The sequence below is a fragment of the Pelophylax lessonae genome, assembly GCF_965119305.1.
Source record: "Pelophylax lessonae genome assembly, chromosome: 4".
NCBI classification, from domain to species: Eukaryota; Metazoa; Chordata; class Amphibia; order Anura; family Ranidae; genus Pelophylax; species Pelophylax lessonae.
The window spans coordinates 74,934,662-74,957,877 of NC_138771.1; the positions used below are offsets into that span (position 1 = coordinate 74,934,662).

At 44.1% G+C, this 23,216-nt stretch overlaps 1 protein-coding gene and 1 pseudogene across 2 annotated transcripts in view; both read right to left on the reverse strand.

Moving 5' to 3' along the window:
• Positions 1-4,722: 4,722 nt before the first annotated feature.
• On the reverse strand, positions 4,723-5,604 carry LOC309552518 (lamina-associated polypeptide 2, isoforms alpha/zeta-like; annotated as a pseudogene). The gene has a single exon. The product of its transcript is annotated as a lamina-associated polypeptide 2, isoforms alpha/zeta-like (transcript).
• Positions 5,605-7,404: 1,800 nt separating this feature from the next.
• The window catches only part of LOC309554316 (glycine amidinotransferase, mitochondrial-like), a 57,027-nt gene continuing 41,215 nt past the window's right edge, over positions 7,405-23,216 (reverse strand). Inside the window, exons 4-9 of the mRNA XM_082255968.1 lie at positions 16,987-17,177; positions 13,706-13,843; positions 8,381-8,545; positions 8,222-8,285; positions 7,813-7,929; positions 7,405-7,596 (exon numbers count right to left, since the gene is read on the reverse strand). Coding sequence (XP_082112094.1) covers positions 7,484-7,596; positions 7,813-7,929; positions 8,222-8,285; positions 8,381-8,545; positions 13,706-13,843; positions 16,987-17,177 — 788 coding nt within the window. The 3' untranslated portion in view covers positions 7,405-7,483. The remainder of the gene's footprint in view (positions 7,597-7,812; positions 7,930-8,221; positions 8,286-8,380; positions 8,546-13,705; positions 13,844-16,986; positions 17,178-23,216) is intronic.

Consider the following 23,216-nt stretch of genomic DNA (forward strand, 5'->3'; position numbering starts at 1 on the left):
ATAGCACAAGTTAAGCATAACAGTATTTTTAAGCGCCAGGAAGCGTTGGTCGGCATCCAGCTGGCTTCAAGACAGCGCTAACAGGCATTTTTTCTGTACAGTGTCCCAGTTAAACCTAGTTGAGCCAAAGGAGTATCCCACTCATTCCCTTCTCCCATCCCCATATTAAAATAAACAAAACAAACTAGAGATGCCAAAATGGTCATTGTCTCAGTTCTCACACCTGGGTTCACAACTTAAATGTGTTGGAAGTGTTACCGGTAACAATGGCAGACCCATATCAGGTACAATGCCTGGAAATTCTGCTACAATTAATTAATTGAAAATCTCCATGAGCAGCAATAGTTTCAGTAACTTGCTGTCATAACACAGGACAAATTTGGAGTATTAAAGGGAAAGTATAGTTTGTATGTAACAAGCACATATTGTCAGTTATGCCATAAAATATTACTAGGGGTATAACAATATGGAGGTGAAGGAAACCATATAAAGGCAAGTACACTCAAGATGTCCGTGGGAGAAAGTAGAAGTTACATCATGACTAATAGGAAGTCACAAGTAGGAAGTTCAGTGGGTTAATAAGGGGGTTTTAAAGTATATAAGAAGAATTGCCAATCACCAGTGGTTTTGCCTTTGAGGATGCCCAGGAAGAGGGGCTACTGGTGACGTCATATCCGCCTGGTGGAGCACATGTCAGTGCATTACTTCTGGTCTGGGGATTTGCCTGTATTTTTATTTACAAAAGGGAGTGTAACCTATTTAGCTGTATTTAGTTACGTTATGTGGATCCCTTCTATTGCTTCCTTCTTACATGTATCCTGTGAGGAATACATGTCCCTGTGAAATAAAGTAAAATAACACAGGATACAACTACTGAGGAGGACCACAAGCCCCAGCATAACTAGGATATCTATCCAAAGCTTGCATGACTCATATCTAAGAGTTCACACACTGGTTGGTGAGTGGGATCACCAGAGGGGAGCACGACATTCAAAACTTGCACTGTATTTAAAGAAATAAAGCAAGGCACAAGGCAGAGACTACACTACTATTGCCAGTGCATGCATTGATGAAGATAACACATGGATGTGTAGTGATTTGTATAATATCAATTCTATATGGTTTTTTTGTCTATATACTGTATTTATGATGTTTATTGGTTTGACTAGACAGCACCTAAATAGTTAGTTTATGCCATAAAGTTTTCTTTGGTGTCACTTTTTCGCCATTTTTGGGAATATTGGTCACATTAGGAGTGTATTGTTTTGAAAAGGCCAGCAGACCCATACTGATGTGCTATGTGAAGGAGTAATAAAGCATGATCACCATCTATCACTGCAAAGCAGGAAACTCAGCCTGCAATGGGCAAATATGTCTGCTTCCAACTATGTATAAAATGAGAAAACATGCATAGAAACAAGTTTATTTCAAATATTAAACACATGCCGATAGTATTCAGAGCATGCTGACCTCTTGTACATGCTGCATAAAAACCTACCGTTAGAAGACCGGTAACGGTGTTTCTCAGAACATTCCAGGACGGCCAACACATGAGAGATGATAGGCTCCTCCCTACAGGAAACACAATCCAAACACAGCTTGTTAAAGGCCCCACCCTTCCCCTTGTCCCTCAGTTGTAAAAAAGTATCTTCCACTACCAATTCCAAGGGAATTGTTCTTACAATTCTATAGGTACTTACCACCTATGTTTTATACATTCTTACCACACCCCTTTTAACAGGGCGAGAAGTAGGCCGGCCATCCTGGAAGGTTCGTAGAAACACGGTTACCGGTCTACTAATGGTAGGTTTTCTAACCTCACCTTCTAGGACGGCCAACACATGAGAGGATAATAGATTACCCATAGGCCTACCTTAGGGTGGGACCACTGCCTGTAAGACCTTTTGGCCAAAGGCTAGGCCTTGTTGAGACAGCCCTTCTACACGGTAACGTTTCAGGAACGTGTCATGACTGGACCAGGTGGCTGCGTTGTGGATCTGTTCCCAAGATGCTCCTGCCTTTTTGGCCCAGGATGTTGCCAGGGCTCTTGTTGAGTGTGCTTTCAGTTTTGCTGAGACAGGAACACCTGAAACCTCATAAGACATGGTAATTGCTTGTCTAATCCACCTAGAGACTGAAGATTTTGAGGCCTGCAGTCCCTTTCTTGGTCCAGAATAAAGTATCAGAAGGTGGTTTGACCTTCTAAAGTCTTTGGTCCTTTCTAGATAAGTGAGAAGACACCTTCTTACATCTAGACAGTGGAATTTATATTCTTTCATTTTTGGGTTTATCACAAAAGGATGGTAAATTTATCTCCTGCTTTCTGTGAAATGATGATGCTACCTTGGGAAGGTACAAAGGATCTGGTCTAAGGATAATTCTGTCTGGAAAAATTAAAATGAACGGTTCTTTTATAGAAAGACCTTGTAGATCTCCTGCCCTTCTGGCTGTCGTGATGGCCAGCAGGAAGGCTAGTTTAAGGGATAACAACTTAAGTGGAACCTCTTTTAAAGGCTCAAAGGGGTTACTAGATAACACCTCTAGAACCCTAGTCAGGTCCCAAGGAGGGAACCTGTTTCTAACCACGGGGGTAGCTCTTTCCCTGGCTAACAAAAATCTTTTAACCAACGGCTCTTTTGCAAGACTTGCATCGAAAAATACTGAAAGAGCTGCTATTTGTACCCTAAGGGAGTTGCCACACCCTTATCTACTCCATCTTGTAAAAATTCCAAGACCATGGGAATAGAGGTGGAGGTGAAACTTTTCTGCCTACGCCAGGTACAAAAAGTTTTCCAAACTTTAAGATATATTCTCCTAGTAACTGGTTTTCTGCTCAGTAAGAGTGTATCTATTACTCTGTCTGAGCAGCCCTTCATTTTAAGGATCTGGCGCTCACTAACCAAGCTGTCAGATGGAAGAACTCTGGTTTGGATGCACAACCGACCCTTGTGACAGTAGGCCTGGGAGATTGGGGAGTCCCCAGGGGGAGGGGGGGCTACTGACATGGCTTTCAGGGTGGCAAACCATGATCTCTTTGGCCACCAAGGGGCAATTAGGATAAGACGCAGGCCAGAGATCGACTTAGTTTCTGTAAAATTTGAGGGATTAGGGTCAGGGGAGGGAAGGCACAAGCTAGCTTAAATTGCCACGTTTGGGCCAAGGCATCCAGGCTCACCATCCCTTTCTCCTGCGTAAGGGAAAAAAATCTTTTCACCTTCCTGTTTTGCAGGGTGGAGAATAGATCTATCTCTGGGTACCCGAACCTTTGGACAAGCAACTGAAAGACTTTGGGATTTAGTTCCCAATCTCCTTCTCTTATGGGTTGGCGACTGAGGAAGTCTGCTTGCCAGTTGTTTTTCCCCCTTATGTGAATGGCCATGAGGGAGACTACTTTTTACTCAGCCCAACCTAGAATTTCTTTGGTCAGTGCTAGGAGGGATTTTGACCTGGTACCCCCTTGGCGATTTATATAGGCTACAGTTGTGTTGTCGGAATGGATCTGAACCTCTTTGCCTAGGACAAAGCTTTCCAATGCTTTCAGCACTTCGCCCACTGCTTTCAACTCCCTGAAGTTGGATGAGGCCTGGGCTACCTGTTGTCCCAGACTCCCTGAGCTTGGGCTCCTTCTAGGTGAGCCCCGCATCCCCACATGCTTCCGTGCATGGTGATTTTGACAGGGTTCCACTGACCCCAAGGTTTTCCTTTCCCCAAATTGCTGGGGTTTAACCACCACTCTAGTGACGTCTGGACTTGAGGGGTGAGAATGACAGTTTTGTCTAGTGACTCCAATCTTCCTGTCCCAGGAGGAAAGGGGGAAGAACTGAAGGTCTCTTAAGTGAAGCTGCGCCCAGACCATAGCTGGGATGCTGGCCCCAAGACTCTCAGGATTTCTCTCCTGGAACAGGAGGGTGCTTCTATATGAGTTCTTACTGAAGAGACCATTTTTTCCACTTTTTCCCCCGGGAGAAAGAGACTTTGTACCCTTTAGTCTATACGGTACCCCAGATAGGTTTGCACCTGGGTTGGTTCCAGAGAGGATTTTTCTACGCTGATTAACCAGCCTAGCTTTTGTAGGAACTTTATCACCTGCTGAGTGTCTGAGCTCACCTGGTCTGCTGAAAGGCCAAAGATCAGCAGATCATCCAGATAGGGAATTAAAGCTATACCCTGGAGATGGAGATAAGCCACTGCATCTGTTAGGGTTTTTGTAAAGATTCTCGGGCTGGCTGCTAGCCCAAAGGGGAGCGCCCTGAACTGTCAGTGTGCTGTTCCTTCCTTGGTAACTACCACAAATCTCAGAAAGGCCTGATGCTCCTAATGAATGGGAACATGCAGGTATGCATCTCTGAGATCCAGGGTAGCCATGAACACATCTTTCAGTAAGTTTTTTCGTACTGAATAGATGCTTTCCATTGAAAATTTCTTGTACCGTAGAAACTTGTTCAAGTTTTTTAGATTATAAGGCAATATTTTCCCGAGGGTTTGGGTACCACAAAAACGTGGGAGTAAAAGCCTTGGAAGAACTGGTTTTCTGGTACGGGAACTATCACTAGCTGCTCTGCCAGTTCCTGGATCCCCTGCAACAGGGCCTTCCTTTTTTGAACCTCCATAGGAGGATGAGTTATAGTTATTGTTGATGTAAACTGCAGGCGATAACCTTCTTTTATAAGGAAGTGGACATAAGGGGTTACTGCAATCTCTTCCCATTGGGACAAAACTGACTTAGCTTGAGGGGAAGAGCAAACTGTTTCTTTGCCTCCCTCTCCTGAAGCCCCATCTTCTAGCAGGTTCTTTCCTGGCTTTTTGCTGCCTTTGTCCTGGGTGGCCACGAAAAAATTTCCTACCCCTATCCTTTCTGGATTTGGCCAGAAATGTTTTACCCTTTTCAGAGGATCTGGCCAGAACCTCATCTAGGCCCGACACGAAGAGTAAGGACCCCTCAAAAGGCAATCCGCAGAGCTTGTTTTTTTATGTGAAATCACCTTCCATTCTTTAAGCCAGATGGCTCTTCTGGCTGAATTCAAGAGGGCCCCCGCTTTAGCGGAGGCTATTACTTATTCCACTGCTGCCATCAGCTAGATAGGCAACCGCTTTTACTATAACTGACAGGGAGTCTTGTAGATCTTGGGTCTTACCCTGTGAAAGGTGTTTAGTCAGTCTTTCTACCCAACAATTGGCATTTCTGGCTACACAAGAGGCTGCTAGGGCTGGGGCCATTGCTGATGCATTGGCATCCCAGGCCTTTTTCAGTAAGGATTCTGCCTTTCGGTTCATAACATCCTTGATATTGCCTGTATATACAAAGAAGAGGCTGGACCTTTTTGTTACTTGTGATAGTGGAGGATCCAGTTTTGGGTTTTTGAAAAACCTTTCTACATCCTCCTCTTTAAAGGGGAACCTTCTCTTCCATGATTTTGGTTTAACTAACTTACTTTCAGGGAACTGACACTCTTGCAGGATTAACCCTTTCAAGGATTGATGTACTGGCACAACCCTTGATGAGTTCTTTCATAGTCCCTTGTATATTCTATCCTGCGCTGAAGTTTCCTTTGGGGGCTCTGTGATCTCTTCTGAGGCGTAAACGGCCTGAAGGAGTCCCTGCATTTCTTCCAGCCCAAATAGGTTCCTATTTACCTCTGAATCCTCAGCTTCACTATCCGAGTCCCTTTCTCCCTCAGCCCGGAGCTGGTTTGGGAGTCTGACTGGTTCACCTCATTCTCCAACCTTTCTTCCTCCCCAGTTTGCTGGGTGGAAGGTTCTGGGACACCGGTAAAAACCCAGAAGGACCTGCCCTGGAGGTTGAGCTTTCCTGGGAAGAGATACCTTCTTTAAGGGTTGGTTCACTAGGTTCTGTGACTTGGAGGGAAGCCACGAGGAACAAAATGACTGTATTGTAGCCAGCATTTCTTCCTGGACGGATTTTAAAAAATCTTTCATTAGTCCAGAGGCCTCTTTACCAGCTAGTTTATTGATGCATTTACAGCAGAAAGGTTTAGTGTGAGAGCTAGATAGTCTGTCCCCGCAATTACCACATTTTTTTGAGGTACTAGTGCCTGTGGACAATGGGGGTACTAAATTAGAGGCCTCTTGTGAACCACTCAGGGACTCTGGAAGAGAAGACACGAGGCAGAAAAAAAAAAAACACAATAGGATCACTCTTCCATTAAATAGATCCTCAGAAAGGACAGGAAATGGGTCCGACTAGGGTCAGGGGAAAAATGACATTCCAGGGCTTCTGCTAAGACCAGCATTAATCCCAGATTATAGAACAAGACAGTCAGCACTTACCCAGTTCCAACCTAAATTTGGCTGCAGTCACCTGGACCGGCCTTCCCTCCTCCTTTTCTGCGAGGTGGGCTGTAGTAGGCTTCATTTCCCCTGCAGCTGTCCGGGCTCCTGGGGCCTAGGAGTCTGCTCTCAAGCTTCCAAGCGGGTCCGGCGTCTCTTCTACATTGCTTCTCTTTTTCTGTGCTGCGCCGCGCATGTTCCACCTGCTGACGCTCCGGCGGAAGTTCTGGTCTCACAGCGAGGCTTGGGACACACGTCTCAGCGGGCTTTTAGAATTCCCTGCCGCTTTGGAGGAGACTTGCTGGATAGCCAGAGACAGGCCTAGAGGGACACTCTGGTGACCGACGGCCTGTGCAACAAGGGCGACCTGTGAGAAGCCTGAGGAGGCGGCAGGTAGAGTGCAGCTCTCACCAGCATTCCTGAACCTGGCTCACAGGGGGACCATCCGACTCCAAGTCTTCAGGTCAGAGAAAAAAAACAAACGCTGTAGGAAGAAACACAATCTAAACTGAGGGACAAGGGGAAGGGTGGGGCCTTTTAACATGCTGTGTTTGGATTGGGTTTCCTATCATCTCTCATGTGTTGGCCGTCCTGACCGGAAGGGGAGGTGAGAAAAACCTACTTCCCTTTAAATACTTTTTCAATTTTTGCATCTCAGTTTGTGAGTGAAAGTAGGATCACACACTCCTTTACAAAGACTTTATTGAAAGTGCAAAGCAAACTGTACATTTTAAAGTGGTGCTATAAAAAGTTTTGAAACATTTAAGGTGTAGGAAACTAAGCATAGTTCTGGATAAATTAGACATCTTTGAAAACATACTACAACTTTCATGAATAATCTGGGGTCAATATTTCGAGGTTCAATCTCAAAATTTGTTAGAGTGTAACCAATAAATCTTTATAAGAAAAATAAATGGTAATTACATGGTACATTTAAAGCCACTTTTTTGATAAGACAGAGGTAGACAGGTAGACCTAGTGCATTAATGCTGTCAGCACCTTGCAGTCCTGGAAACGTTTGGATGGTTCTTCAGTGTAAATGTAACATTCTAAAATGTTGAAACTCAGAGTAGCAGTTTCAGTCTACAGATAGGACTGTAATTGGAAGCAGGCTGTTCTAAGTTATGCTTGGATATTTGCCTTGTTTATAGTATTAAGGCGCTTAAAAGCTTGTTTACTGTTCATTTCCAGCTTTTTAGCTGAAATAGGACTGCAGGGTTCCACGGCGACGAACATCACAGGTCCAGCAATGGAAACCACCTCCTAAGGAATTTGCATGGCGAATACTCACTTTAATGGTGGAGATACCTGCCAAATAAAACAAACATTATTTACCTGAATTTATTCTAAGTAATATTCAAATGTGTAATGCCAATTTACATTATAAAGATGATCATGAAAAAGGCAAAATGCTTAACACCTAAGGGACCAGTAAACATGGCAGTTATATCAGTTAATTTATCTGGATAAAAACGAAAGCAGTGCTAGCTAAATTTTAGTATACCAGGACCAGTAGACACTCACCCAACTTCTCAAACATCTTGTGAATGGAAGTTTCATTGGCATCCACCATTACACGTTTTTCATCCAACATCAGGATGTTCATTGAGAGCCATTTTGAGGCCATCCACAGAGGATGATCTAAATAAGTAAAAAAATGTATGAAATTTAAAATAATCAGGATCTACTGTGGACCTTTTATATCATTTCATATTTTGTTAAATATTTTAGTATCATTTATGGAGTTGTAGTTCTGAAGCAAGCAACTGTTTGGCTAAATTGTTTCAGAAGATAAACCTACCACAATCTGCACTGTTTGATGCAAAAGTCTTGTCTTCAGTCAATGCGTCAAACCCCCAAACCAGTTATCTGATATAATTAAACATACTGACTCATTACATGACAGCATGTATGTAAATATGCCAATACCTACCATCTGGCATGAGTGGAGTGGGGGGAATGATAACAGTCCAGCCAGCTTTCTTGAACAAGTCAATCTAGTAACAGAGAAGAGAAACCAGTTTTAGCATGTGTGGTACCAATAGAATCAACTATGTTCTTGCATTTTCAGCTAGTGTAACCTTTAACCTACCTGATGGCAGGGACGATCTGGGTTAGAAAGTACAAGACCTGGTCCAATAATGTTGAAGGTGCCATCAATATGCATAGGATTTGGGTCTTTAAATGAGATAGTGTGCACCTTGTACCCTGGAGCCAGATGCCTGCGCATCCATTCAATTCCAAGGTAATTTGTCACCTAGTAATAAATATAAGAATTTATCCACAGATCATTTCTAGAGTACAAAAACAAAATGAGTTAATGCATAAAATTTAACAATTAAAGGGTGCACAGCAAAAAGGAGGCAGCACAGTGCATTGGAAGCCCTGATTGGCTGAAGCAATGAAAGCTTTGCCCAATCAGGGAACATTGCATGGTCAGGGTCATGATTGGATACTGTCACGATGACTATCCATTCATGGCTCAATGCTCTTAGTCCAGCCCCACACTATAAAACTATTCTTTCAATAGTGGCCATTTGCAGTGTGATATCGGCATGGAGAGAGATCGAACAGGGCTCTGTTCAGTGCTGCTAGCAAGTTAGTGTGCTATAGTGATTATATTGTCAGTGTAGAATATCAGTTTAGTGTCAATACAATTTAGTGCATTACTGCACGTTTAATATAGTACATTTCAGTGCATTACCGCACATTTAATGCAGCACATTTCAGTGCATTAGTGCACGTTTAACGCAGTATATTGCAGTGCGTCAGTGCAGTTTTACTGCAGTATATTGTGTGTAGGAAGTACTCAGGTTAAAGTGCACCAAACACGACATTTCATTGATTAAAGTGCATCCACGTACACATTTCCACATCTTTATTACATTTTGTTAATAAGCGCCCCATCATATCTAGGAGGCCAACAAGGAGAGGCAGATGTTCAAATGGCACTGTGAGGGGGCAAGCAGCGTTATGTGTCCACAGGCAAAGGTGGGAAAAGTATAGACGCACTCTGGCATAGAAGGCAATCAAAAGACTTTATTGAATAAAAATATCCAATGTACCAGACAACATGGATGTGGCAGGTAACAAGGAACGGTTGACGTGTTTCACTAATAAATTTGCTGTCATAACATAGGGTCTTTTGAGTGCCTTCTATGCTGGAGTGCGGTCAATACTTTTCTCATGCTTGGTGTTGTTCGGACTCCAAGGCTCTTATTGCTCTTACCTGAGCGGCTATCGTTCTATTGTTGCACAGGCAAAGGTGGGCCTGATCAGTCCTCAGGCAGGGCATTATTTCCCTGTTTAGTGATGTTGCCCATGCTATTCAGCCACAGCATGCAGAGGTGGACTGGCTTATGCCCCATACACACGTGCAGATTATCTGCAGACTTTTGTCTGCAGACTTACCAAAACCATATAATATGAGGTCAAACCTAAACACTTTCAATTTGTATGCAATCCGGCAGGCCCTTGCACTACATAGAAAAGGTAAGTCTGCAGACAAAAGTCTGCAGATAATCTGCACGTGTGTACGGGGCATTAATAAACCATCATCCTCCATCACCCAAGCAGAGACTAGTGCGCAGCCCACTGCAGTTGCCAGAGTGACTTATTCTGTCTTTGTCCACAGCCATTCCTGCCATAGCCCAAGTATCAGGCATCAGGCATGGAAGAGTCAGCTGAACACAGCGTTAGCCACTTGCTCCTTGATGCACAGCCATGACTTGATTCACATGTTGGTTCTGAAGATGAGGAAGGTAGGAACATGAGCCTACAGAGAGGGGAGAACACTGGTACACAATTGGCAGTCATGTTCCCCCAGCTGCAGCGTATTGCCAAGTTGTCTCCAGCAATGAGGATGATTATGAGGTCACTAACACAACTTGGGTGCCAGATACAGCAGAGGAAAAGAGGGTGAGGCATAACCCCAACGAGGCAGCCATCATGGAAGATTAGAGACCAGCCACCCTAGCAACCAGATTGTGGAGCGGTCATCTCCTGGCACACTTCCCACAGCTCAGCTGTCTGGGCCTTTTAGCACTTGTGCAGCCGATCGCACTGTTGCAATTTGCAAGCTTTGCCTCAAGCACATCAAGCGCAGCAAAAACACCAGCCATTTGGGTACCACATGCTTGACAAGGCATTTAACTTCCCACTCAGCCTGTTGTCAAGAGCACCTGAAAGCCACACAAGGGATGCAATTCTGCTCCTCCTTACCTTTCCAGTTTACCCCCGCTATACCTAATGACCTCTCAGCAGCCTCCACTGACAGGGCACACCACCAGATGTAGACTGTAGCAGGCAAATCTCTCTGCCCCATCTCCTGCAGTGAAAAAAAAATACAGTCACTGCCACGCACATATCCAGCGTTTAAATTCAAGCTTGTCAAAGCTGCTGGCTTTACAACTCCTGCCTTTCTGTCTGGTAGACTCTACAACCTTTTGTGAATTTGCAGAATGTGCTGTACCACAACGGCAGGTTCCCAGTCGCTATTCCTTTTCACACAAGGCCATTCCAGCTCTGTACCATCAGGTGGAAGGCAATGTTGTGGCATTGTTGAGCCAGGCAGTCAGCTGCAAGATTCATGTTTCTGCTGACACGGTCAGGGACGATATATTTTGTTCACAGCACACTGGGTAACTCTGCTTACAACTCTGAAGGATGCAAGACAGGGTTCAGTGCTGCAGCTTGTTGTGCCGCCACATCTCCATATAGCTAGTGGTGATGTGAGATTTGTCATCTCAACCCCTCCTCCTTCATACCCTCCTCTGCTGAATTGTCCTATGAACCACACGTTCCCCCTAAGCGTTCAAGGGGATATTCAATGAAGCAGGCTAAAAAAAGGTGCCATGCGGTGCTTCAGCTGGTGTGTCTAGGAGACAGGAGCAACACTGGAGAAGATTCTTGCAGCTCTGCAGGGGCAGGTCCAGAGGGGATTCATGCCACACCAGCTGGAGCCAGGAAACGTGGCGTGTGATAACAGCACAAACCTTCTGTCCGCCTTTATACAGGAAAAGTTGACACATGTGCCATGCCTGGCCTGCCTCCAATTTGTGGTGCAGCGCTTCTTAAATAGGTAACCAGGGTTGGAAAATCTGCTAAAGCAGGCCAGAAGAGTCTCTAGTAATTTCACGCGGTCATAGACAGCCAGTGATCGGTTGGCTGAAATTCAGCGGGAATTCCACCTGCCATAAACTGCCTGATTTGGACATGCCCAACAGGTGCAACTTGACTTTGACAATGCAGCAGTGGCTGCACATGCAGCAGAGGGCAGTCAACTAGTATCTGTGTTGATGTATGGCACAACTACACCCTCAGACTGGCTCTGCTTTTTTCCCCCCACACCAATGGCTGATAAAGGATGCATGCACTGTACTGTCGCCACTTGAGGTGACAAGGATGGTAAGCCGTGAAAATGCATGCATCAGTGACACCATACCAGTTATGTTCCTGCTGGAGCAGACTACAGTATGTGGCATTATGGACAAGGCACTCGAGGCAGAGTAAGAGGGGGACTTCCTTTTCTCTCAAGGCCCGCTTTATGCAGACACCATTCTTGCCACACCGCAGAACACACAAGGAGGAGAGGGAGGAGGAGACAGATGATTCTAGCAGTTTTGGAGGTGTTGAAGCAGAGCAAGACACAAGTCAACCCTTAAATGGTTTTCCATCCCAAGAACCCTTGGTAGTACGTGGCTGGGAGGAGGCAGTTCCAGATACTGTAATCCTCAAAGGCCTTGAGGAGTCTGCTTCCTATGCCTCCGCAAACATGTGCATGGGCTCCCTCATGCTTCAAAACCTGCGAAAGGACCCGAGAATACATGGTATCAAGGAGAAGGATCGCTACTGGTTGGCAACCCTCCTTGACCACTGTTACAAGGGGAAAGTCTGAGAACTAATCCTGTTCCCACAGAAGGAGCAGAAGATGAAATCTCTTTAAGACTCCTTAATAAGGAATTTATGTAAACACCTTTCCAGACTCTGGTAGGTTACAGTCTCGTGGAAAAACTTCATTTTGAGGTTTCTATTGGTCAAAAGAGGAGTGGTGGAGAAGGGAGCTGCCTAAGTGATGCATTTTACAATTTATTTGGTCCTCAGTGCCCAGGTCTTTCAGCTTCAACATCCCATCGGCAGCATCTGCATCATATGGTGGACGAAAACAGACATGGAGAGCTTTCCAGTTGGAGATCCACTGGGTTACTGGGTCATGAGAATAGACCACTGGCCAGAACTTTCCAGTATGCCATACAGCTGCTGGGCTGCCCTGCATCCAGCGTGCTTTCCAAACGGGCATTTAGTGCTGCCGGAGGTTTTGTTACTGATAAATAGAGCGTGTCTGGCCACAGACACAGAGGACCAGCTGACATTTATCAAAATTAATCAGTCCTGGATTAGCAGCTGCTATGAAGTTCCTGATGCCAATGTTTCTGATTAAGTGTTTTTGGGATGTGGAATATTTGCAAGACTTCTAGGCTGCCTAGCTTTGTGGATGCTGATTTAATCTGGAAGAATTTTTTCGTGTAGGTTTTATGGGCACAATTAACACCCAAAGACCAAATTTTTTTAACACCCACAGGTGCATATCATTTCGATTTTTGACAGCAAGGCCAATTTTTGCTTTAATCAAGAGTACCTCTATAGGGTTACACAGTTTAAAGGCACCAACACCCAAAACCCAATTTTTCTGCACCTGGTACTTCTATCCAAAGTCAGTGAAAGACACCAGAATTTATCCTAAAAATGTTGAATCTTGTTCCCAGTGCATTGCATTGTAGCCTTATCATATAGACTCACTCGCCAACCTGTTCTTTCCAAAATAAAAAAAAGCTTGCAGCAACAATCTCATTTTATTGGCTTATAAAAAGTGTAATTCTTGCTGCAGCAGTTTCTATACACATACAGATGTGCCACTTTACAGGCAGACTAAGAGTACCCCCCAGGAACTACATTGAAAGGAGTTTTTCATGTTATTTCTCATTGTTTTGCTTCACTTTAAAACATCAGTAAATCACAGCTCATTAAAAAAATGACATTTTTATACAAGCTTTCATTGATACATGTCCCCCAGGACAGTACCCAGAACCCTATAACCATTGTCTGCCCAATAACCTGCATATAAGCCTTCAAAATGGGCATTTTTTGATTCTTCCAGTTTGGGTCCTATAAACTTCAATGGGGTTCATTATTCGGTTCCGAACTTTCGCAATGTTCGAATGTTCTGCTGTGAACCGAACAGGGGGTCGTTCGGCCCATCTCTAAAAATCAGGTGACAATCTGGCTGTTAAGTGGAGGCTGTATAAAATTTACTGGATCAACCATTGCACCCAAGAGGATGTCAGCATGTTCATGCGGTATAATAAAAAGGCAATTAAACAGAAAGCATGACAATGGCTGGCAGTCAGAGCCACCACACCTGGCTTCTCTGTGCAAAGATGTCTCTCCCGGCTCTCATGAAGTCAGCAGCATCAAAACAGGGCTCATGTTCTGTAGTAACAAATTTTCCCTGAGCGGCCAGTTTGTTTCGGTCTTCAACAGTACGAATAGGGTATTCCTGTAAGGCAGACATTAGGAGAAGTCAACATCTAGCCTTGAGTATGAATGCAGATCCTGACCTTTCCAGCATTTCCCATACTGTATTCATCCCTCACATACAACATGTGCTATACACAATCCACACAGTCTAGTGATGTCAGAGGTACACAGATATTAAACAAGAGTTAAAAAATTATGTCTGAGGTCCATAAGCAACCGTTATTAAAATTCAACTTATCTACAGCCAAGAAGCATTTTCAAATAGCAGAGCTGCTTAGACTTGCAAGTATGGCATATACATATATATTTAGCTATGGCATTAAATATAGGTTTAGTTAATCTGTAGCCCTGGATAGGTTGCCAATATAAAAATGAATTTCATAAACCAAAATCATTGTGTATACAGGCAAAGTCAACGCGTACTTAAAACAATCTTTCCACAATTATAAAGAATGTCTCACATTTATAGAGAATATATATGTCCTAAAATCTATAAAGTCCACTTTTGGAATTTAAGATATTGTATTATATTTTATTTAAATTTGACAGACTATATAACTGTGGGAAGATAGTTTTAAATAAAACGCTTTTTTGGTTGCATTTGTACTAACTTTAATTTTGGGTTAGCTGCTGTAATATACATTACCAAATGTATTGGGACGCCTGCCTTTACACACACAAACTTTAATTGCATCCAAGTCTTAGTCCATCGGTTCAATATTGAGTTGTCCCACCCTTTGCAGCTATTACAACTTTAACTCTTCTGGGAAGGCTGTCCACAAGGTTTAAGATTGTCTATGGGAATGTTTGAACATTCTTCCAGAAGCGCATTTGTGAGGTCAGGCACTGATGTGGATGAGAAGGCCTGGCTCGCACTCTCCGCTCAGGAACAGGAAGGGGCCATCCCAAACTGTTCTCACAAAGTTGGGAGCATGAAATTGTCAAATATCTTGGTATGCTGATGCCCTAAGTGTTCCCTTAACTGGAACTAAGAGGCCAAGCTGAACCCCTGAAAAACAACCCCAAATTATAACCTCCCCTTCACCAAATGATTTGAACCATTGCACAAAACTGGGTCCATAAAGACATGGATGAGCGAGTTTGGGTTGGAGAAACTTGAGTGGCCTGCACAAAAGTCCTGACCTCAACCCAATAGAACACCTTTGGGATGAATTCGAGTGCAGACTGCGAGCCAGGCCTTCTAGTCCACAACAGTACCTGACCTCACAAATGCACTTCTGGAAGAATGGTCAAACATTCCCATAGAAACTCCTAAACCTCGTGGACAGCCTTCCCAGAAGAGCTGAAGCTGTTAAAGCTGCAAAGGGTGGGCCAACTCAATACTGAACCCTACGGACTAATGCCTCGTACACACGTGCAGATTGTCGGCCGAAAAGATTCGGCCGACGACCGATCGGCCGATTGTAGGCTTATTAGTATAATGCTTCCGACAGCGCACTTTCGGCCGAACAGAATCTGTCGTGCAAGCATTAAAATTTTTGTATGCCGACACCAGAACGGCCGATTGTTTGCCAGTCAGTACAGAATTCGGCCGACAGACAGCAGATTAGCAAGACTGGGCATGCTCAGAAAAGAAAAAAAGACCAGGAAAGTTAACATCACATGACATCACTTCTGCAGTCGGCTGTTGTTGGCCGACAAAATTCGTGTGCAGTCTTTTGCAGTTTTCAACAGACACGACAGCCCTCAGACAAAAGACGGCCGATCGTTCGGCCGACGATCGGTACGTGTGTACGAGGCATTAGACTGGGATGCTATTAAGTTCATGTTCATGTAAAGGCAGGTGTCCCAGTACTTTTGGTAATATAGTGTGTATCAAAGGCATAACTAGAACCTTCAGGGCCCCAATGCAAGAAACCATGAACTCTGACCCCCCCCTTCTATCTGAGCCTCAATTTTGGGAGGGGGTCCATGGACATTCTCCCAGAACTTCACTTCTTGTGTGCTCCCTGGGGCACGCATCCAGCGCACAGACTTTGTCTTTCAGATCACAGCGGCTCTTTACCATGTGATCAGCTGAGCCACCCATCAGAGCCGCCCATCAGTGCCTCCTCAGCAGGACTGAGCTGAGCGCGTGCAGCACAGAGCCCCCTCCCCCGCATGAATGGGAGAGGAAACAACCGATCTGCTCCTTATTGTCCCACCCCTATACCTCCTGTGTGATCTGCAAAAAATGTGAGCTGCTTGGCTTCACACTTCCTGCAGTGCACACAGGAGGAGAGGGTGGCTGATAGGCAGCATTGATGTGCACTGATCGACGGAACTGATGTGCATTGATGAGCAATGATAGGCAGCACCGGTGGTTGAGGGGTGCAGAGAGCTACACACTGCCAGATTCTCTCCTTTTCTCCTTCCCCTTTTTTTCAGTCAGGCACAAAGGATACATGAGAGATAGTGCCAGTGCCAATGGAGGAATAAAAGCTGGAAAATGAAGCATGCTAGCCCTTTTTAGTTCTAAAATTTCAGCACAATTATGAAAATCTGCATCTTGCTGTTAGAAATAAATCTTATTCCCACCTCTGCTCGGAGAGCATTCTTTTTTCTTAGTTACATAAACCGTACTGGGTCAATAATAGCTACAGTACTTGAAGCACCCACAAGCTTCCTAAATCTCACTCATACTCCAATGGTGAGATTGCACAGGCTCCACTTTCTATTTGCTGAGGCCATCAAGAACATGTGGTTTTAGGCCAACTAAGGCAGGTAATCACACTTTCTCTGCTGGATTTTCCCCAAGCTGGCCATGCAGGCATATATTTCAAATAGGAATCGAATACTCCTCCATCCATGCTAAACAGCTTGCTTTGTGGAATCTTCCATTATATTCATTGAGTTGCAACACTTGTGGCTGTCTAAAAAAACTGATGAAGAAAAATATTTGGGGATGCATATTTCTGAATCATTTCCATAGCCACCACAGGTATCACTTTGACAATACTTTGCCTTTATTCCTGGCCAATACTATATACCACTCCCACCCCCCCCCCCCCCTTTCTGAATATTTCAATTTCTAATGTGCATTCTGTATTTATTTGCAATGCTCTTTAACTGAATCAGGACAATATTTTCTTTTTTTGATTTATTTTTATAATGTAATATTTTACATAAATAATAAAAAAAAAAATCCAGAGCAGAATGTACCTGGTCATAGAGCTCATCAGCCATTGTTGGTTTAGGTGCTGTGGTCCACTTTGCCCCACGTTGAAAATAATCCTTAATTAAGGGACGGTAGGCCCTGTATTCAAAGAATCGGGACCTCCACGCCATGGGAGCTTCAATTATCTCATTACCAACAACCAGCAGAATGTCTCTAGGCATAGCAGCATAAAGACCTGCAACAGAATTAAATCACATTTCATCATCATATATAGATGCGTTTTACCAACACAATTTCTAGTTAGATCTATGTAATGTTCTGGTACCTTTGGGTACCCTAATTACTCTTTCATAAGTGTATGCGCCCCACCATTCTCTTTTGGTAACGTGCGCATACACCTTTAAGACTGATGCTGTCATCACTGAGCGCCGGACTGATGGCTATTTAGATCGCCGGCTCTCACTCACATGTGTTCGTTCAAACTGCTTTGTGCCTTGATGCTAACCTGTCTTGAAGCTCTCATGCTTGCAAGCATACCTCGCTGTCGGAACCACGCTGCGCTGATCCCTGTATCCCGCTACCGGATCATCCGCTCTTGCCGAACCTCTCCTCTGCTACATTGCTATTAGTGATAAGTACCCCATAGGGGAAACCTCTATAACCTTCATACTGAAGCTTACACTATCTAGCTCTGCATACTAAGGACTATTACTACATCTGCATTATCTAAGATTGCTAGCTCTTGAACCTACTACCACCTGTTCTTGCACTGGGTTGATCTCTCTTGTATGTCCACCTGCTACTCTGTCATCTGCTACCATACATGATTGCTAAACCTATCTGCATCCATCTGCTACTATCTTACTTTCAAGAACATTTTTTTTCAAGTGTCTGTCATCTACCATCTCTACCCAACCTGTCTCTTCAGCCTATCATCACTGTGTTACTATATACATAAGTCACTCTAGGAAACATCTTATTGAGTGTGTGTATTTACTTGCTGAATTGAGATCCTCCACACATGATGAGTCATTGGGAGTTGGGAATGGTGTCTCAGCGTTTCTCTACATGACTACTGAAGTGGAATATTTCTGCAGCTGAAAATCCACACCATACATAAAACGCAGGAGCGTTACAATCTAGATACATTTTTGTAACCAAAAAGGTCAGACCCTCTTCATTAAAATACATTATAATTATTGTATATTGATCCAATATTACGACTTTCATCCCAATATCTAATGGCAGTCAGGGGGGCCATTGTCTAGCCTGTAGAGGTCTGTGCATCCCTCCGTGGATATGCCTCCCCAAACCATCACTGACCCACCACCAAACCGCTCATATTGAACAGTGTTACAGGCAGCATAACGTTCTCCACGGCTTCTCCAGACCCTTTCACGTCTGTCGCATGTACTCAGGGTGTACTCAGGGTGAACCTGCTCTCATCTGTGAAAAGCACAGGGTGCCAGTGGCGGACCTGCCAATTCTGGTGTTCTATGGCTGTTCTGTCTCAGCATCGATTGTACCTGTGACCTCCTTGTAGACCCAGTCTGAAAGTGTGTGCAGCAGGTTGAATGATGGCTTTAACAGATAGTTTACTCAATGAATAAAGACTCCAGAGGTGTTCTCCAATGCTTCTTTATGCTTCAAGTTAGCAAAGGCATAAACATAGAGACTTTTCCATAGGTAAATTTCCAATGAAGTTACACAGCTTCCACATTCTGCAGTCTCCTCATAACAACTAAACAAAATGGGAGTTACAGCAGGAAAATGGAGGATGGGAGAAACCATCTAGCCAGAAACAGCAGGGGTGTAAGGAAGATACCAATAACATAGCATAACATAACATGTAAAAACAACTGCTAGACAGTTAAAGCTGCGTGGCAGCACACTCCCCGCCTGGTATCGTGAGATACCACTACACAATTATTTTCCATAAACATACAATTAACATTGCATACAGTAGAATGCTATGTAGCCCTCTCCTCTAAGCTAACTATGCTAGAGGTCTAAGTGACTCCTACACATAACACTGAATCAGAATTTTTGGAAGCAGGCATAATTAGGACTGTCTCAGTGACTGGTCTCAGGAAGGTTTTTGGGCTCCCGTCCTTTACAATCCTGACTTCCACACTTCGGACCTTTCCATCATCACTAGCAATGGCCTTTGTAATAACTCTAACTGGCCACTGGATCCGATTGGTTTGCTTGTCTTTTAGAAGAACCAGGTCCCCTTCCTGTAAGTTAGGCTTCTGGGTTTGCCACTTTTTACGTCCTTGAAGAAGTGTGAGGTATTCCCTCCTCCATCTGTCCCAGAAACAATCTGCAAGGTATTGAGCGTATCTCCATTGACGTTTATATATGTCCTTTTCATCAAAGATGCTCTTTGGCGCTGGGATCTGTCCAATTTTCCGGCTCAATAATGCAGCTGGAGTTAAAACAGTTGGACATTCTGGGTCTGTGGATACAGCTGTCAGCGGTCTTGAGTCGATTATTGCTGCGACCTCAGCAAGGAATGTAGTAAGTACTTCATGGGTAAGACGTGAAGAACTCACATCAAGCAACATAGAATCCAGTATGCGCCTTGCCATCCCAATCATACGTTCCCATGCTCCGCCCATGTGTGAAGCGTGTGATGGGTTGAATTTCCACTGGTTTGCAGTGGCGGAGAAGGTGGCTCTTGGAGGTGGCTCTGTCCGAGAAGCTCGCTCCCGCAGGGGTTTGTGAATGCTCTGGGATGCTCTCTTGCTATAATTGAACTGGTTGGTCAGTTTTCTCTCCTTCTTGTTCCTGGATGGTATTTCCTCACCTTCTGTCCATTCTTCACTAGCCTGAGGGTCAGACTTCCCATCTGTATCTTTGTCTACTGGCTCTGTGGAGTCGTTGGTCTGAGTCTCTTCAATGACTCCCAACTTTGTCATCTGTCGCCGCGCTTCATCAGAGTCTTCGCGTAACATGTTTCCATCCAGGGAGAAGCGTACGGCCAGCTGGTCCATGATGCTAATGGGTTTGTAGGCCCGTTCCTTAAAACTGTACCTCACAATGTTCTGGGGGGCATGAGGGTTGTTCGCAGTCAGGATACGAGTGAATTCTTCCTTAAGATCAGCCTCGCTGAGTTCCAGCTGGTCCGGAGGCTTAACCAGAGTCTTGGCCTGCATCCATTCATCAGCTCCATTCCCCATATCTGTGGAGTCATCTTCATCCTCCAAATTTCTTCTTGAGCAGATGTTGGAACTCAATGCTACAACTTCAGGCCAGATTTTCAGATCAGTATCTGGATCCTCCAGGTGGAAATCGATATATTCTTCTGAGTTTGTAGAAGACTGGTCCATTAAAAACTTGGGTCCTGAAAACCAAATGGTTTGTGTGAGGACAACTGCTGGCACTAAAATCTTCTGCATGAATGCTAGAAAGTGCTCTTGCTTCTCAGGTTTGTTAAGGAGAGTTTTCTTAAGTGCAGCAAATCTGGTTAAAGCTTGTTCTCGATTGTTAGGGATTGTAAGCCTTGGTACTCGGAAGGGTAATGGAGCTACCCAACTGATGGAATTGTCCTTGAAGAACTCTTCATCTATAATCTTGATGAACTCCTTGTCTTCGACTGAAGGGGCAATCTTGTTGTCATCACAAGTAGTCTGGTACACTGAATCACCAAAGTCCTTTTGAGAAGTGAGCTTACAGTTAATACTTTGAAGTGCTTGATATGGAACTTCGTTTTTAAAATCAAGTCTTTCCTTCATATAATAGTGCGATGGACGTTTCATCAATTGACAGGTAACATTAGTTTTGTAGGAAGCTACATCCAAGAGCTTGTGAGATTGGTCTAAGCAGACTTCTCCTATTATCACCCATCCAAGATCGAGTTTCTGGGCCTGAGGAGCATCATCTGGACCGTTACATAACTCTCTTATTTTATGAACTCTAGGAATGTCTCTCCCTAGTAGAATCCAAATCTTAACATCCTTGTTAAGTGGTGGAATGTAGTTAGCAATGTGACTCAAATGAAGGTGATGACGTGCAACCTCTGGTGTGGGGATTTCTTCTCTGTTGTTCGGTAGCTGATCACATTCGATTAGCGTTGGAAGAGGAAACTCTGTGTCCTCATATTCTGATGCAACTACGAAGCCATGGGCTCTTCTTCCAGAAGTATTGACCTTTCCTGCACATGTCTGCAAGGTATAAGACCAGGTCTCTCCTTGAATGTTGAATAGGTCAAAGAATTCTGTACTGGCCAATGAGCGATTGCTCTGATCATCGAGTATGGCATACATTTTTATGGATTTTTGTGGACATCCTTCAGGAAAAACCCTTACAAGACATATCTTGCTACAAGACTTGCTATGAAGCCCTTCACCACATACCTCTGTACACCTTGTGGTTACGGGGTCGGCATATTGCTCAGTTCTCTCCCCGCCATCATCTGATGTAGTCTTGGGGTTGCTGCCGGGTGAAGGTTTCCTTTTGAACAGGTCTGAATGAAGAGCGTCCACATGTTTGGCACTGTTGCAAAGAGAACATCTGATGGCGATCTTACAGTCTCTAGCTAAATGATCGGAGAATGCACAACACTTAAAACAGATATTATGCTCTTTGAGAAATGACTTGCGTTCTTCAATAGGCTTGTCCTTAAATGCACGACATTTGGAGAGAGAGTGTGGCGCATTATGAATAGGACACTGTTGATTAAGATTGCTTGCTTTGATGTCTGTAGCTAAGACGTTGGATGCTATCGCGGTCTTCCTCATGGCAATAGGATGCCTTAAATCCTTGAATTTACTGTTGGTGGCAATACCCCTTGAAGTACTTAAAGGAATGGTGGTTGTATCTGGATAGAAGAAGCTTGGGTCATTCTTGGATCTTGCAAACTTCCGCACAAACTCTGAAAAATAAGAAAAGGGAGGGAAGGAAACACGATGCTCATACTTATACTTTGATCCTACACTAGTCCACTTTCCCTGAAGATGACTAGGCAACTTTGCTACAATAGGATTTACGCCCTGAGCAGTGTCTAAATAGCTAAGACCTGGTAAACTAGGATCTAACTTAGCAATTTCAAGTTCTTGAAGGAGGTCACCTGTAATGCTCCTGCGTTTCTTATATGGTGTGGATTTTCAGCTGCAGAAATAGTTCCACGTCAGCAGTCATGTAAGAGATATGCTGAGATACCATTCCCAACCTCAATGACTCATCATGTGTGGAAGGTCTTATTTCAGCCAGTAAATACACACAATTAGCAAGCTGGTTCCTAGAGTGACTTTATGTATGTGGTAACACAATGATGAAGGTTGAGGGATAGGTTGAGTGGAGGTGATAGGTGATAGACACTTGAAGGTGAGACAGTAGCAGATGGATGCAGGAAGGTTTAGCAATGTTGTATGATAGAATAGCAGGTGGACATACAAAAGAGATCAACCCAGTGCAGAAAAGTAGCAGTAGTCTCAAGAGCTAGCAATCTAGTTTATGCAGATGTAATAAACAGTCTTTACTATGCAGAGCTAGATAGTGTAAGCTTAGTATAAGTTTATAGAGAATTCCCCTGCGGGGTACTTAGCACTATTAGCGATACAGCCGAAGGGTGGTTCAGGAGAGGCGGATGATCCAGTAGCGGGATACAGGGATCAGCGCAGCGAGGTTCCGTCAGCGAAGTAAGCTTGCAAGCATGGAAGCTTCAAGCAAGGTTAGCATCCAGATAAGGGTGTTTGAACGAACACATGTGAGTGAGAGCCGACACCTTAAATAGCCATCTAGTCCGGCGCTGAGTGATGACAGCTCCAGTCTTAAAGGTGTATGCGCACCTTTCCAAAAGTAAATGGTAGGGCGCATACACTTGTGGAAAGTGTAATTTAGGGTACCAAAGGTACCGGAACATTACATCACCTAACTCTCTAAGCTTATGATTGTCCTTAACAGAGATTTTAGGAAAGTCCTTTAGTCTCTGGAATAAGGCAGATTCAATGACTTCGGGGCTCCCATAGTGTAACGCTCCTGCGTTTCATGTATGGTGTGGATTTTCAGCTGCAGAAATATTCCACTTCAGTAGTCATGTAAGAGAGATGCTGAGATACCATTCCCAACCTCAATGACTCATCATGTGTGGAAGGTCTTAATTCAGCTAGTAAATACACACACTCAACAAGCTGGTTCCTAGAGTGACTTTATGTATGTAGTAACACAGTGATGAAGATTTAAGAGACAGGTTGTGGAGGTGGTAGGTGACAGACACTTGAAGGTAAGACAGTAGCAGATGGATGCAGGTAGGTTTAGCAATCATGTATGG